The 18197-nt window shown below is 38.6% G+C and overlaps 1 protein-coding gene across 2 annotated transcripts in view; it reads right to left on the reverse strand.

The window, feature by feature from the left end:
* Window positions 1–23: 23 nt before the first annotated feature.
* ARSJ (arylsulfatase family member J) overlaps window positions 24–18197 on the reverse strand; it is a 52672-nt gene continuing 34498 nt past the window's right edge. The window contains exons 2-3 of one of the 2 annotated variants that reach the window (XM_043545404.1): window positions 12352–12428; window positions 24–2564 (exon numbers count right to left, since the gene is read on the reverse strand). In XM_043545404.1, the coding sequence (XP_043401339.1) occupies window positions 1169–2564; window positions 12352–12392 (1437 nt within the window). In that variant the 5' untranslated portion in view covers window positions 12393–12428 and the 3' untranslated portion in view covers window positions 24–1168. The remainder of the gene's footprint in view (window positions 2565–12351; window positions 12429–18197) is intronic. The other variant, XM_007054486.4, reaches the window with a different exon arrangement.

Here is an 18197-nt window from a genome sequence, read left to right on the forward strand (position 1 = left end):
AGGAGAGACAGAATACTTTTATGAATGCCATAAAAATAAAATATTTTAATAGATATATAAATAAAAGGTTTAGAGTAGACTCTCCCCCAAAAAACATAAAGCCAGTCTAGCTTCCATACAGAAACTGAACAACAATATTTCAAGTGACCACTGAGTCAAATAATCACTTTGATACATTCAAATTAATTGGAGGCAAATATATAATGAAATGATGTACCTGAATCATTCTTCTTTTGCATCTTAGCTGTATTTACAGTAATTTGTGTTTTTACAGTACTATGCAGATTTGGATATGTAAAATAAAATCTTTAATGATAGAGCAAATCAAATCAAATAAAACAAAAATGTGGCTTGCATCACCCACTGTGAAAGCTTTAATATAAGTGAAAGAATTGACTTCTGTTGTAAAATAAATTATGTTTTTTTGTGTACTGTAGCAGAGTTAACTTAAAGTGTATAAACATTACATTCATTTTGGTGGTGTGCTCAAAGACTTCATCTCTGCCTATCCCTATGGTAAATAATATGAGACATGCGCTGACTGATTCTTGTGTGTGCTTTTGTTTTTATTGGAAACTGAGCACAAAAAAATCTCCAATTTATGTAAGACAGACACAGTTTAATTAAAAGCAGCTTTTTAAAAAAGCATATAGACTCTTAGGGGGCTTAAACTTTTGCTGTGCTTAATTAAAAAAAAAAATCACAACATGGTGACTACAACCCAATATAACCTAAAATGACAGTCAGATTTTGGGTTTTATTTCTCTCTATAGATCATCTTTACCTGTTTTGGAATATCTACTAGTAACTTTTCCATACCATTATTGAAATAAACATTCTATTTTGGGCATGGAATAACCCTACCAAGTATCCTTCAAACAGAGAAATACTGGAACTGAGAGTTATTTCCATTGTTATATGGAATGTAGCTGTGATGGAAAAACATCATTTGTGCTGAAGAGAACGATGTTTGCCACGTGGGCATTTATATATTCTTCAGGTAGAGTGTCAGGATAACTTGTGCTGGTATAACGTGAGAACCAACCACAAGGGGAGACTTTTCATTCAGTCATAGTGCAGAGCTGGTATTTCTACTGTGGTGGAATGTCAGGAGCTCCCGAAAGTTGGAGCAGACTGCCTTAGGCTTATGCAATGACAGTAGTTGATCCTATCCACCAGCAAGGTGCAAATGGCAATTTAAGGAGTGTCCCTTTTTCTGACTTGTTTTTTTCTTGTTCTTCTTTTGTTTATTCTCTCCCTTAATTTTACCTGGCTTCTTTTTCTTTTCATCCTCCTTAAACCATGGGCCCCAGACTCCTCCATTGAGTTTAGGGTTACTTCTAGGGTCTTTAGCTGGGTATCGAACAGGAACTGCAGTCTTATTGAACTGTGAAAGTCTCCGCAACAACTGCTTCACTATATCCGGATACTTACCAGAAAGGTCCACTCGCTCATATGGGTCTGCAGTTATGTTAAAAAGCCACACTGTTTTGCCAGCCATCCAAGAAACTCGTTCGTTGTGCCAGCGATTGGGGCCAGTGTTGCTAAAAGACTGAGGAGGGACCCAGTCACTGTATCCAGGATTTCCTGTCAGTAGTTTCCAGTGGTTTACTCTGATTGCTGACTGAATTGCTGTGTTCCAGATCCCAAAGCCTGCTGCCCATGAGCCATTTTTGGCTTTGGTGTAAATGGGGTCAATGTTGTGTAAAATGTCCACCCTTGGAGAACGTCTGCCTTCACTTATAGTCTCCCATATATCATAGCCATCCAACTGGATGTCCTCATCAATCTGCCCTTCTGCCAACGTGATCAAAGTGGGGAACCAGTCTGTGATGTGCACAAGCTCCTTACACACAGACCCTTTGTTTTTCAGAAGGGGGCTATGGACAAAGCCAACAGCACGGATTCCCCCCTCCCAATATGACCCTTTGCTTCCTCTGAGAGGCCAGTTACTTCCTCCAGCCATTGGTTGCCCACCATTATCTGAAGAGTAGATGAGAATGCTGTTGTCATAGTAACCATACCTCTTTAAAGCAAGGGTCACATTGTTGATGGCTTCATCCAAACAGGCCAGCATGGCAGCATATCTCCGCCTGTTTATATTATTTATTGATCTGTAATGTTCAAAATACTTGCCTGGTGCCTGTAGTGGAGAGTGAACAGCTTGGTAAGCAATATATAAAAAGATTGGGGTCCTGGGATTATGAGAGGCTAAGATTTGTTGTACTTTTTGTGTGTACATCTGTGTTGAATATATGCCATTGTCATGATCCCAAGCTGCATTGTCATTCTCATACAGGTCATAGCCACATATCCCAGGGCTGTCACATTTGTAGTGAGTGTAATAATCCCCACTGCCCAAGAGTGAGCCAAAAAACGAATCAAATCCTCTTTGTGTCGGCATGCATTCTTTACGGTAAAATCCCAAGTGCCATTTTCCAACCATGTGTGTTGAGTAGCCAACCTCCTTCAGCTTCTGAGGTAGAGTCACATTATCCAGAGGTAAACAGTTAGGCTGAGTAGGCCTTATGACAGAATGCTGAAGGCCTGTGTGTATCTGGTATCTGAAAAAGACAACAAAGGAGAAATACATATTAGACAGAGGGGAGAGAAAAGAAATGTATGTAGACACATCCACAAACAAGAACACACATGCAATAAATAGTAACTACAAATGTCCCTGCACAAGACAGTCTTTGTTGGAAATGTTTTAAAAGTGTAAATCTCAAAGAATAATGAGATCATGCCAAGACATTTGTCGAAACAAGGAAATGGTATATATTTTACTTTAGAAATGTTTAAAGGTTAGTAGTCAATCTTTTCAGTATACTCTGTATACACTAGGACCTGTGAAAAACCGACCATGTTCTGCACTTTCTTGTGCCTGGATCATTTCCTTAGTATTTGTCTGAGTTAAACTGTAAACTCGTGAAAGCACAGATCTGTTTTTTTAACCTAGTCTATGCAGAGCTGTATGGAATTACTATATAAATAATAAATAACTATAAATCCACCAACATTAATGCTACTCAGAAGGCATTGTGCAGCATTATGGTGTCTTTTACAATATACTGTAGCCTCTAACAGTGGATATCTATACAAGCTGATGTAGATATGGCAATTGAAAAATAAGAACGAAAACTTAATCAACAGATTTCTAACTTGCCTTATTGTTATCTTGGTCATATATACAGCATTAGAGTTCAGCATGCAAGCTCTGACCCTGTTCAACAGCCAAGTTGTCACCTTGCCAAACTATTCAAATAAACATCTCCTGATGTCTGTCATTTCTAAATAGTCAGTTAGTTACCCAAAATATTTACTTATGTGATAACACCCCGATTTGCTGCACCATTCTTTTCCCCCTCAGAAATCTTTCCCCATGTCCCCATCACATTTGGCTTAGAGAAAATTATATTGTAGAAGATATATTTATGTGTTAAAAGTCCTCATATTTTCCCATGGTAAACAAATCTACAGAGTGCATACATACTGTCCTGTACTGTGAACAATTAGAAGCATTTTATTTAAATGGTACAATAATAAATTCTGGATTATAGTGGATTCCTATAAAATACATATGATACCCACATGACTAGAAAATGAAGTAAATGTGACTAGCACTACTAATGATTAGAGCCAGATCAGTTAATATCAGTTTGACACTTGTCATAAAGGGAAGGGTAACCACCTTTCTGTATACAGAATTATAAAATCCCTCCTGGCCAGAGGCAAAACCCTGTCACCTGTAAAGGGTTAAGAAGCTAGGATAACCTCACTGGCACCTGACCAAAATGACCAATGAGGAGACAAGATACTTTCAAAGCTGGAGGGTGGTGGGGGGGGGAACAAAGGGTCTGTCTGTCTGTTTGATGCTTTTGCCAGGAACAGATCAGGAATGCTCTTCAGAACTTCTGTTAAGTTAGTAAGTAATCTAGCTAGAAATGCGTTAGATTTCCTTTTGTTAAATAGCTGGTAAAATAGGTTGTGCTGAATGGAATGTATATTCCTGTTTTTGTGTCTTTTTGTAACTTAAGGTTTTGCCTAGAGGGATTCTCTATGTTTTGAATCGGATTACCTAACTGTAAGGTATTTACCATCCTGATTTTACAGAGGTGATTCTTTTACTTTTTCTTTAATTAAAATTCTTCTTTTAAGATCCTGATTGCTTTTTCATTGTTCTTAAGATCCAAGGGTTTGGGTCTGTGTTCACCTATGCAAATTGGTGAGGATTTTTATCAAGCCTTCCCCAGGAAAGGGGGTGTAGGGCTTGGGGGGATATTTTGGGGGGAAAACATCTCCAAGTGTGCTCTTTCCCTGTTCTTTGTTTAACTCGCTTGGTGGTGGCAGCATAGGGTTCAAGGACAAGGCAAAGTTTGTACCTTGAGGAAGTTATTAACCTAAGACTGTAAGAATAAGCTTAGGGGGTCTTTCATGTAGGTCCCCCCATCTGTACCCTAGAGTTCAGAGTGGGGAAGGAACCGTGACAACACAAAAAAATAAAATGTAAGTTAATCCTTTAAATCTAAAGAAGTCTTTCCCCTGGGGATAAGAATTTATGAAATTCCAGGAACTGGAAGAAGCCACTAGGCCCATGTCATATCTTATTCAATGCTGCTTTTCTATTAACTCTTTAATGCTGTGGGGGTTAGGGTTAGGTGTTCTTAATGCATTATCCTAATATATAACCTAGTACCATAATAGCATTAATCTAAGGGATCTTAAACCAAACAGTACCAGGACTTAACCTCAACCATAAATTCTCTTCCATCCTCTATTTTCTTGTTTAGGATAAATGTATCATGTGTGTAGGGTCTTCAGCTATTCACTGGACAGATTATTACTATCTGTTTCTGTCTGTGTCTTTAAATATATCTGTAAAACAATCAACTGTATGTGAAAATGTTCCAGTTGTAGAAACAGTTCAAAGAAATATCAGGGTGTTCTTTGTCATTGCAAAGATGGACAGGGTTTTCCCTCTCTCCATGCCTTCCTAATTGACCCATATGGTACCAGTATTATCTTTTCAGTGAACATATTCAATTTTCGAAGAGCCTTCAGGTTCTTACAAAGCAAAGCAGTTAAGACACAGATTACTATAGAAGGAAAATGGCACCAATAGCTATGGGAAAGGTTTCTCAACATAAGTGCTTTGCAATTTTTATTATTTATTATTTGTATTGCCCACAGGCGCCACTTAAGAACAAAACCACAAAGGCAATAAGTGACAGGTATTAATTGTTTGGTTCTGTGGAAGGCAAATTCATAAGCAGCTTTACTCATGGTGACTATCTTGCAATCTTTCTGAGATAAATTCTGTATATTTTATGACTTTCCATTGCAAGACTGGATAAATCTTACGAATAAATTGCTTGAATTTAATCCCATATGTAAAACAGGAGTATTATGCTAAAAAGTCTGGCATTCATGATCATAATTTCAGCATTAGTAACCAATTACATACACATAAATGCTGACAGACTGGGATGCAGAATCTAATTTTACAGTTTCTGACTTTCATCTTTATAAATAGCATTTACATAAAGGTAATAGTGTGATTTGTGCTGTTTTATAAGTGCTTACGATGTACCATTCCCCCCCATCCAATTTTTAGGTCATAACTGTCTGGTTTCTACACATTTAAATTTTGCAGAACAGATCAGTATTTCTACTCTTACAGAGGAACTAAGTAGAATTTTACTGATAAAGTGCTTTTTTATTTCAACAAGTCTTATATTTTCTAAATGTCAGCGAAAAGTTTTAAAGTTACCCCATACACTATCTACTAATCCTAGGACACATCCTTGTAAATGCTGAGCACTACAATATTTCTTATTTTTAAAAAACAGTGGATACCACAATAGCCTAGTGGAATGATTTATATTGCTCCAGGACCCAGATGCTTTACTCCAACATACTGTGCATGAGTTACAGCTATCAGGCTTCAATTCAACAAAGCACTGAATTGTAGTTCCATTGATGTCAACCAGGTACTTTGCTGACTCAGGACCAAAAGTATGCAATCAAATTTGGTACATAAATACAAAAGATTCAGTATGTATGAAAATAACTGTACAAGTAGAGCATATGGCATTTTGTCCAGGGACAGACCTGTTTAACTTATAAGAGATCCTATGGGGAATCAAGGAAATGTTATATGTAAGAATATGATCTTCCTAGAACATGCAGAATTCCTTAGGATAAGAGAAATTAAAGATGGAAAAAACCTATTAGATCATCTAATCTATTTTCCTGCCAGTTCAAGATAGTGGGTAATATGTTCTGCCTACCCACAATACTCTTCCTGTAGTTTTAAACAGATACTGTATTAATCTTCATCAATGCATAGAAAATGATATTACAGTTCAGACTAGATGAACACAATGGTCCCTTCTGGCTTTGGAATCTATGAATCACCCTGCACCAGTGAAGCCCTTTATGTCACAGGACCATGGGGAGTTACTACTACGATAAGAGGCTGTTGTTCCACCACTGTCTTCCCTTGTCATTCCCATGGGTGGGTAGCAGCTTCAGCTTACGGCCGGATCTTCATCAGACCCTGGTGGAGAAGGCTACAGATAAGATGTGTTGCATAAGCCACATTCACTTCGTGGCCAGTTTTGGGGAACTGTCTCTCAAATTTGGTGGACTTTCCACTTTTGGGATCCTCCATCAGAGTTTAACCAGACATAAGCCAGCAAAAACCCTATATGAATCTGGCTCAGTGTTTTATCATTTAGGTCTTCTGGTTTAGATTTCTATTATTTTGCAGTGATCATTCATGGAAAACAAGCACAACACAACCACAACTTGAAACCACAGGATAGTTTCACAGCAGCAAATATACTTTAAAAAGACAGCCCTCTGCTGGCAATCACGGTGTTTGCCCACATAAAACACCACTGTGGAGACAGTACAACACACATATACTGTAGCTTCATCTGTATTTCTTCTATTTTTATGTGGTTGTGAATCAAATTGTAACAAAGATTTTTTTTTTTTAAACACAGTATGTGTGTAGGAAGAACAGTCAACTTTTATTAACTTTTATTATGTAGGCAGCCTCACTTTTTGGTCTCATTTGAAAAGTTTCAGATTTTGTGTTACAGGAGAAGACAATCAATTCTTCCATAGAAATATTAGGATGTTATGTTACAAAAAACAATACAAAAACAAAAACAAAAATCCCAACACTCATAAAACAGTCTGTCCATAATTTACTAAGTTTAGAAATTTCGACTGGGATCTTCAAAGGGTCATAAGTCAATTAAGGAGGCTAAATCCTATTGAAACTCACTGCAGTTTCAGAGTAGTAGCTGTGTTAGTCTGTATCAGAAAAAATAATGAGGAGTCCTTGTGGCACCTTAGAGACTAACAAATTTATTTGTGCATAAGCTTTCGTGGGCTAAAACCCACTTCATCAGATGCATGGAGTGGGAAAAAAAACAGTAAGCAGTATATATATTATAGCACATGAAAAGATAGGAGTTGCCTTACCAAGTGGGGGGGGGGTCAGTGCTAACGAGCCAATTCAATTAAGGTGGAAGTGACCTATTCTCAACAGTTGACAAGAAGGGGTGAATACCAAAGGAGGGAAAATTACTTTTGTAGTGCTAACAAGGCTAATACAATCAAGGTGGCCCATTTCCAACAGTTGACAAGAAGCTGTGAGTATCAGCAGAAGGAAAATTACTTTTTGTAGTGACCCATCCACTCCAGTCTTTATTCAGGCCTAATTCGATGGTGTCCACTTTTCAAATTAATTCCAGTTCTGCAGTTTCTCATTGGAGTCTGTTTCTGAAGTTTTTATTGTTGGAGAATTGCCACTTTTAAGTCTGTTATTGAGTGTCCAGGGAGACTGAAGTGTTCTCCTACTGGTTTTTGAATGTTACAATTCTTGATGTCTGATTTGTGTCCATTTATTCTTTTGAATATAAACTGTCCGGTTTGGCCAATGTACATGGCAGAGGGGCATTGCTGGCACATGATGGCATATTTCACATTGATAGATGTGCAGCTGAATGAGCCCCTGATGGTGTGGCTGATGTGGTTAGGTCCTATGATGGTGGCTGTAGGTGACGGCTAGTGGCATTCTGTTACTTTCTTTGTTGGGCCTGTCCTGCAGTAGGTGACTTCTGGGTACCCTTCTGGCTCTGTCAGTCTGTTTCTTCACTTCACCAGGTGGATACTGTAGTTTTAAGAATGCTTGATAGAGATCCTGTAGGTGTTTGTCTCTGTCTGAGGGATTGGAGCAAACACGGTTGTATTTTAGCTTGGCTGTAGACAACGGATCATGTGATGTGGTCTGGATGAAAGCTGGAGACATGTGGGTAAGTATAGCAGTCAGTAGGTTTCCGGTATAGGGTGGTGTTTATGTGACCATTGCTTATTTGCACTGTAGTGTCCAGGAAGTGGATCTCGTGTGGACCGGTCCAGGCTGAGGTGGGGTGGAAATTGTTGAAATCCTGGTGGAATTCCTCAAGGGCCTCCTTCCAATGGGTCCAGATGATGATGATGTCATCAATGTAGCGCAAGTAGAGTAGGGGTGCTTGGGGACAAGAGCGGAGGAAGCGCGGTTCTCAGTCAGCCATAAAAATGTTGGCATACTGTGGGTTCATGCAGGTACCCATAGCAGCCCCTCTGACTTGAAGGTATAAATTGTCTCCAAATCTGAAATAGTTGTGGGTGAGGACAAAGTCACAAAGGTCAGCCACCAGGTTTGCTGTGACATTAATCGGGGATACTGTTCTTGATGGCTTGCAGTCCATCTTTGTGTGGAATGTTAGTGTAGAGGGCTTCTACATCCATAGTGGCCAGGACGGTGTTTTCTGGAAGATCACCGATGGACTGTAGTTTCCTCAGGAAGTTAGTGGTGTTTCAAAGATAGCTGGAAGTGCTGGTAGCGTAGGGTCTGAGGAGAGAGTCCACATAGCCAGACAATCCTGCTGTCAGGGTGCCAATGCCTGAGATAATGGGGCATTGGGTGCTTAAACCATTTGGGATATCTCAGCCTTACATCATACTGCTGCAATTTGATTAATTTTGCAGTATTTAAAGTACTCAATCTACCACCGTATCACTTTAACTGTGAACATCCTCTCAGCATCCAGAACACACACAGACTTTAAATCCCAGCCTGTTACTCCAGTTCTTGCCATTAAAAAAAAAAAAAAGAAGAAGAAATTTTACTGACAGTTACTAATCTGTGGTATCTCAGGTAACTCCTATGGATACTCACCAGCTCTGGAGTGGCAACTAAGCCAGATTTTGCAGTCTATTAGGGCAGTTTTGCTTCAGACCTCTCTGATGAGCAGCTGCTCTAAAGCTGGAGAATCAAGCCAGCAAAAGGATTTCCCCATGCTGCCTTTATTGCTCACAATTGTGCAGTAACAAGCATGTGCTTCAAACCAAGCACGGTTTTGCCTTCCCTTCTCCTCTTGGTGGAACTGTGACATCAGAGGCAAGAGAGTCCTTGAACAACTTATTGGTGGGTGGCAGGACTGTGAATGCAGTCCCTGGAGAACCTGTTTTTTAAAGAATAATGGCTATCTACAAAAGAAGATCCAGAAAAGACAGGAAGCAGAAACCTTCACTTGCATTTTCTGGGGGTGTAAGGGGAATTGCTCTGTCTCTGGGTGTAAGGGGAATTGCTTGTGCAGGGACAGGTAAATTACATTCCCCTTTGTCAGTTAGTGAATTTTTTTTTGCCAGATTCACTTACCACCATTCCAACAAATACCGTAGTCATATATCACTTCCCATTTTAAACAAACCATTATTAAACTCCCACTATTGCTCCTACCAACCTTTTCCTTCGTTGAGAGAATTTGTTTATTTAAAATGGGTGGAATAAAAAGGACAATGGTGAACCTAGGAGTGTGAAACAGCATGTGTGTACATATATGTGATTATTGTTTCCTTTGTGTTGAGTTTATTGGGAACAGAACAAAAGATCTCCAACTTTATCACAAATATTTTTTAAAGAAAAAAAATGGATTGCATAAATTTACTAAAACCTACACACACGACATGAAAAGAAAAAAGTTTGACAAAATAATTTGCTTGCTTGCCACAGATGCAGTCCTTTCCACCAACTCTAAGCTCTGAGTGAAAGCAGACTCACTCTTCAACCAGAGCCATGTCATGTTATGAAGAAAAAAACATGTACTGGGCTGTAATGGCATGACGAGACAGTCTTGTAAAAGGAATGCTGTCATTATGTCCAAATTAATTCAGAAGAACTTCAGTTTACTTGTGTGTGCACACATGTATCTGTAAGTACAGACTTTGCAGAGAAATAATATATTTATTTTCAATTCAATATAGGTTCAAATTTTGGAGTCTGAGCTATGCAATCTCCGAGCATGTTCAAATAAATTTGTTAGTCTCTAAGGTGCCACAAGTACTCCTGTTCTTTTTGTGGATACAGACTAACATGGCTGCTACTCTGAAACCTGAGCTCTTCTGTTTATCTATAGGACATAAGCAAGGACAATGGCAGTGCCAGCTTATTCACAGTGCATGAGATTGTGACCCCACTGCCAGCCCTGTATACCAAGAAAAAGGCCACAGTGACACACCAGATACAGATAGGGGAGAATTCCCCAGCACAAAAACCTGAGAAAGAGACAGTCACAGGCTGTCTTCTGAGGACCAGTGTATGGGTGTGCTAGGGATTGGGACAGGAGAGGAATACTAGCACAGGGATGAGGCAGTGCAGAGAAGGTTCTCTAAGTTACACAAGGGCCATTGCAGGGCTCTGGATCAGTCCTCAACTGAGGTGGTGTAAATGTAGCTTACCACCACCATAGCTGATGTTCCCCCTTGCTTATGCGTTTTATGCCAGGCCTCAGATTCCATTCCAAGCAAGAATACTGTCAACATTCATTTCCATTCAATCTTTCCTTCTCTGCTAAGTCCTCAAGCAAAGGGACCAGATAACATTGATAGCTTTACTGATGCAGATTCATGTCTTCCAGGATCTATAGACTGGCAATTTGCTCTTCATAAGCCACCAAAGAGCCATCAAATAGTTCATAAATGACTTTTGTCACTACCAAGCTGGATTGGATTTGACCCTTAACTTATGCTCTGCTATCTCAAGTCACTAATAATACCCTGAGCCAACCATTCCCGCAGACAGAGAAATGTCAACATGTCGAGTGTCATTAGTCAATGTCTTCAGCCTGAATAATTCAAGGAGTAATGAAATACTGTAATCAGTTATGACATCTGCATTATTTACACACCCAAAATAAAAGTAAATTACTATGCACATGTGTGAAATTCGTTCAGCCAAAGTATCTCATGGTTGAAATGTTCATAAAAACTCAGGTAAATAACTATTAAGGTTTTCTGTAGTCAAGAGTAACGTATTCAACAAATGGCTCATACGAAACACGAAAAGTATCTATATGTTGCCTTTCATAAAGAAACATTACAGATATATAAAATAACCGATATTTATTGATGTTTCATACATTCTTTAAAATATGTGAAAATAATTGTTCGATGAAAATACACATTTCAATCATGCAAAATCACTTCTGAATTAATTTCATCCATGTGTATTATTTATATACCCACCCCTTAAGAGTCTGTATGAATCTAAATGCTGTAGGAGGACCTTAACTTGACAGCAAAGATTGGTTTGGGGTTGGGGGGGAGAAGGTCAAGAATCCAAAAAGCAACAGATGTAATATAGGGCAACCAATACTGTGTCCTGCTAGTGTAAAACATAAGTGGAATCAGTTTATCACAGCATTGTAATATCTGAAAGTTGGGGCTATTTGGAAGTGATTAGTGGAAAGGTATATAAAATATATACTTATATCTATGTCCAAATTCTGCAAAGCCTACCAGTCACCATTTTTCATCATCCATGCAACAACTACATAAATGTGACACTTACGAGAATGACATGGGAATATGTTAATCAAGTGAGGATGATGCAGCCTCTTTTTGATATTTATAGATACCTATTACCTGTATATACAGGTGCCTAGGACTGCCTTGCAAAGGTAGGAATTACAGAAAATGAGGGACAGATTTTGCCATCCTTAGTTACATAAAGTTATAGCTTACCCCTTGAATAGACCCCGATTCCAATGGGGCTACTTTAGGAATAAAATACTACTCAGTCAGAGTAATGGTGGCAGAATCAGGCCATAAGTTAATATAATGGTAGCCCTTTCCTAGTTCAGAATTGCTTTGTGTAGGAATACCCATGGACACTTGTCATTTCTATGCCATCTAATCTTTATTATTCCCACTGTTCTGCCTAATCATTAAGTGTATTATACAATAGCATTCTTGTGACAGAATGTAAAATATATACATTTTAATACAGACCTGTTAAAATGACAACTTCCCCCAAAAATATTGCACAGCATTTAAACACAGAAAATGGGCTGATTAATACTACTGGCCTGAAAATAATAAATTAACAATGTAATAAATCTTTAATTCAAAGCTGGAAAGAAAATGTGAGAGCATTAAGCACAAAATAAAAACCATTCACCACATAGATTGCAATGTCCACCAATCACCCCCCTTCTTTTTAATTTTAATCAATCACTGCATTCTTGGAAGTATAATAAAGAAAGATGACTTTTTATTGTGCTGTTACAATAGGTGCTCTGGGATGGATGCATGCCAGAAATTGGTTCATGCAATCCCAGAGCTTCTGACAGAACTGAATTCTGTTTCCAAGAAAAGCTACAGCCCTAATAGTTTTAACAATAGTTTTAACCGGATGAAACCAAAAGGAATTTTGACTTTTAAACAACACACATACTTTGGTGTGCTGTTGTATATTGTCAACAGAGGTGTCAATATATGAGAGGCAGGAAGGATAATCTTGAGTTGAAATACAGGACTGGGAGACTGGATATCCAGGTTTTATTCCTGTTTCTGCCAGAGACTTCCTCCACAACCTGAAGCATGACCACTGGAGCTGAGCACCTAATGCTCTTAGGCCCCTCTGAAAAATGTCAGTCCTAGTCTATTAGCACTTAATATTTCTCATTTGTTATATGGGGACGATACTACTTTCCTTCTTCACAGCAGAGCCAAGAGCTGAAGGTTATTAACGTTAACACAAATGTTAATATTTTAAAATGCTTTTTGCTCCTCCAAATGAATGCAACATCATATGAATTGGTGGTGTGATACTGATTTGTTAAACATTGCATGGAATCTGCAAAATATGATTTTCCTGCTTTTATGTACTAAATGAAAAATAATAAAATTAAACAGTAACAAATCCTGTCACATATTGCTAACTACAGATCCTCTTCTGCATGCATCTGATTCAAGGACTGTTGGTGGCTGTACCGGGCACCATGACCATCAGAGATAACCTGGATTGTTTCTGAAACAAACTGTATTTCTTCTTTCTTAGAACGGTTTGCTCGCTCCTCTTAGGCGACTGAAATAGACCATCTGATCCTTGCTGTTCCTCGCATTTAAGCCATTCAGAACTGATCTATGGAACTCCCTCTCTGAGGATGTCCACTCCTTTGGGTGGATACATCTTTGACCATTTTGGCCTGTCATTTAACCCATCAGCTATTTCATTTGCAATTATTTTCTTACACATTTTTGCTTAAGAAAATGACTAATGTTGCTGGGCATAGGCTTCAATAAAAGCCAAAACAAAGAGCAAAGTGTTAATTTTTTTCTTTAATTCAAGTCTTCACCCTGGTGAAAAGTGCCTGATTGAAAGCAGGGGAAACTAAAGTTCTTTATTTATTCATGGAACAGGTTCAACATGGAATTTAAACACCCTTATTACCATCATCTGATCTGATGTCTATGCAGGTGGGTGTGCCTTTGTATCTCAAACAAAGAAATGAGTGGGTAGCAGTGTATACTTCACTACTGTTAGTCATTTGACAATTCTCAATTAACACATCAAATGTTACATGGAGTGTTAAATGGCATGAAAAGGAAAATCAAATTCACAGAATGTCATCATTCAAAGCACAATGTTTTATTTATTGTAAGATTTTTTTAAAATTTATTCAGAGTAATGAAAACATGGAGGCAAACTGTCCTCTCCCCCGACCCATGAATGCTGTGGGACCAATATTCTTTATTTTTTAAAAAATCCACATGCTGGGATTGAGAGAGGTAATGTGGCTTTGGTACATAGACACATTCAGCTAGTAAGAGACAGTCCCTGTCCTGATCAGTTTCCAGTCTAAAGATTGTCAAAGGCACGAAGGGAAACAAGTTCCTATTCAACCCTTAGTCACTGATGCCAATGAGTCTTTAGCTCAGATTAGGTCCGAGTACGAAACAAAAAAAAGACACCTGTACCTAAAGACAGATTTTAGAACCACATTTTCTAATTCAGGATCTGATGATCCTTTCCCCCTTTGTATGCCTTGCTTCAGGCAGTGGCATTACCTGACCCAGAGACTGAATTAGTAGAGGGAACCAATGAAAGAACCCTCAGGACGCTAATACTTAGTAAATTTTTTTTTTAAACTTTTGATAGTAGGAAAACTGAGGTCCGTTCACAGTATAGTAATTAAAAATCCCATTACTTTGTTCTCAAGAGTAGTGGGATGACAACACAAAGCCATATCCACATGGAACGCCACTGGAGAGACTTCCACAGGATACCGGTGTTTCAGAGTTGTCTCCCCTACTCTGGAGAGATGTGCTAGAATTCAGGTGGAGGGTACAATCTAAATCTGAGTAACAACAACAAGATTTGGTTCTACAGTATTTTTGCCTAGGCCTATAATAATTTGACAGACTTAAATGTAAATCATTTTATAATTATACATTTTGTAAAAAAAGACTTTCAATCAAGTGACTGTCTGAAGATTATGTCTAATATTAAACATATACATAAGACATACAATAACTATTTTTAATATTTTTATTAAACTGTACTTAGTTAGGGAGTTAAAAGGCTGATTTTGATCCCATACCAAAATACATCAAAAATAACCGTACAGTAGGTAGTGGAGTTACACAGGCATAAATGAGACTGGAATCAGTTACCTAGGTCTTGGTGGTAAATTTTCAATGCACTGAATACAAATATGAATTAATGCTATATGCTGTTTTTTTGTTTCACTTAATTGTATTATATGGCTGTGTTCTGTGGATATTTTTCTCTACCTAAAAGCATTTGTGTAGTTGAGTGATATTAAAACTTTACGTGCTCTGATAGCTGATGACAAGTCAGATGCCCTTTTGAAAATATAGACTGCTGCACATCAAAGTAAGGGAATGCATTACTCAGGAAAGAAAACATCAGTGCAACAGTAATGTTCAAGAAGTAGATGGGATTTATGGTAGGGTTACCATACGCCCAGATTTTCCCAGACGTGACCTCTTTTTTGATCCTCTGCCCCCTGTCCGGGCAGATTTCTCAAATAAGAGGCAAATAGGAGGGATTTTTGCAGAGCAGACATTGCAGGTCAGAAAGAGCTGTTTCTGTGCCCCAGTTAGTCCCTTCCCTGCAGCTAATCGGTCCCTTCCCTGCAGACACAACTGCTGGATCCCGCCCACCCAGGCCCTGGCTCCCTGCCCTGGGGAAGGGGAGAGGCCCGCAGGAAGGTGCTGACTACCCCCACCTCGAGAGTGAGGTCACAGGTACTCCATCCAAACACCCCTCAGGTGCTCCTCCCAGTACACACATACACCCCTCCAGTACCTCCCAAATACCCCTCACAGTACACCCCCTCCCGCACCCCTACTACCTCCTCAGAGTACACACACACACACACGCCTCCCACACCCCCAAAATATGTCCTCCAGCTCCCCTCCAGCAATGTCCTCTTTTTGGGAACCTGAAATATTGTAACCCTAATTTATGGGCCTGATTCAAAACCCGTCAAAGTCAAAGGAAAGACTCCCATTCACTGGTCTTTGGACCAAGTCTCATATTTCTGATTTTCTCTTTCCACATCTCAGAGACTCAGAAGGATACTTGTTCATGCTCCATTTTGGTTCGTACCAAAACCAAACAGTGCTATTACATCCATGACAATCTTATTGGGGTACAGGGTGGATAAAAATCAATGATTTTTAAAAATTAAAAAAAAAATATAGATTTTTTTTTAATTTAAATCAGTTTTTGATCAAATGCTTTTTGAGGAAAAAACCTATCTAAAGATAGTTTTATTTAAGATACATTATAGCTCAAAGATATCATGGAATAGGGATTATAAATTCTAATTCTATAGAATGACACAATATATTCATATAATGTTTAAGAAAAGTTTTGTAAATGAGTTCCAGTAGTTCATGGATTAGGGACCCAATCTTATGGGGCTCTAGGGGCTTCTATATAGATTATTTAGATTAATCTTTCTATCTACCCAATGGGACTCAGTGCTCAGTCTAGAAGATACCATCAGAGATGCTTAGTTTGGCAGTTCTCAAACTGTGGATTTGTGTCTCAAAAGATAACGTTTGTTAACAGCAAAAATGTTTTAAAATAAATAAATAAATAAATAAATATATAGAGGTGAGAAATAACAGACCTCAACCCTATTGTCCATGTGGAAATTTGTGTACACAGAGTCAATCCCTTACCTCTCTCTAAAAGTGCAAAGTTTCAAAAAGTTCAGTGAATAGAAGATTGTTGGGGGCAGAATAGATCTGGATGAGGAGAAGTCTGGAGATAAATGTGAGAAGGGAGGGACAGGCAGTAGAAACAAAAGTGAAACTGTTTGAGCAACATATTCCAGAAGTCTTTCTGAGTGTAGCCTTCATTGATTTGAGATCTACCATACCATTCTCTCCCTAGAAGGGAAAACCTATAATGGCAGCAGGCCGTAAAAGAGACCCAGTTTGGGAATATTTTAATGAAGTTCCTCTACCTGTGGGTAAGACAGGCATGCATGCAAAATGCAAACAGTGCAACAAAGAAATGCAAGGCCTGGTTGCCTCAACGAAACAATATCATGAGAAGTGTTCCTTCTCAGCTGCATTGAAGATGATGAAAGGAATATTTCTGAACATACAGGATCTTCAGGTTGGTAAACTTTTTTATTTCATACTTCTTTCTTAAGGACTGCCTGTCTTCCTTCTGGACTATTCTTGAATTTTCATGTTTGATCAAAAAATATAGTTGTTACTCTGTGGTACTATCATTTTAGATGCAGTTGTGATAAAAAATAAATAGCTGAAATAGGCAGATCTTCCTTTTACAATTTCACCTTTAAAGTAGTTGTCATAAATATAAAGGGAAGGGTAAACATCTTTAAATCCCTCCTGGCCAGAGGAAAAACCCTTTCACCTGTAAAGGGTTAAGAAGCTAAGATAACCTCACTGGCACCTGACCAAAATGACTAATGAGGAGACAAGATACTTTCAAAGCTGGAGGGGGGTGGAAACAAAGGTTCTCTCGGTCTGTGTGATGCTTTTGCCAGGAACAGAAAAGGAATGGAGTCTTAGAACTTAGTAAATAATCTAGCTAGATATGCATTAGATTCTGTTTTGTTTACGTGGCTGATAAAATAAGTTGTGCTGAATAGAATGTATATTCCTGGTTTTGTGTCTTTTTGTAACTTAAGGTTTTGCCTAGAGGGATTCTCTATGTTTTGAATCGGATTACCCTGTAAGGTATTTACCATCCTGATTTTACAGAGGTGATTCTTTTACTTTTTCTTCAGTTAAAATTCTTCTTTTAAGAACTTGATTGCTTTTTCATTGTTCTTAAGATCCAAGGGGTTGGGTCTGTGTTCACCTATGCAAATTGGTGAGGATTTTTATCAAGCCTTCCCCAGGAAAGGGGGTGTAGGGTTTGGGAGGATTTTGGGGGGAAAGACGTTTCCAAGCGGGCTCTTTTCCTGTTATATATTTGTTAGACGCTTGGTGGTGGCAGCAATAAAGTCCAAGGGCAAAAGGTAAAATAGTTTGTACCTTGGGGAAGTTTTAACCTAAGCTGGTAAAAATAAGCTTAGGGGGTTTTTCATGCAGGTCCCCACTTCTGTACCCTAGAGTTCAGAGTGGGGAAGGAACCTTGACAGTAGTACTGAGTGTCAGTGAATGCAAGGAGTAATGCTAAATGAGCAGTATGGTAATAATAATTAAATAACTGCATTGACTTATTTTGTTTAGGGGAATGCATCCTCAACATACAGGATTCTGAAGACTATCCACCTTCAAGATCACGATCGTTTTCTATAGTTTCAGAGTTATCTGCCAATGATAGTGTTTCAGTCACA

Source organism: Chelonia mydas, chromosome 4 (assembly GCF_015237465.2).
Source record: "Chelonia mydas isolate rCheMyd1 chromosome 4, rCheMyd1.pri.v2, whole genome shotgun sequence".
Lineage (NCBI taxonomy): Eukaryota > Metazoa > Chordata > Testudines > Cheloniidae > Chelonia > Chelonia mydas.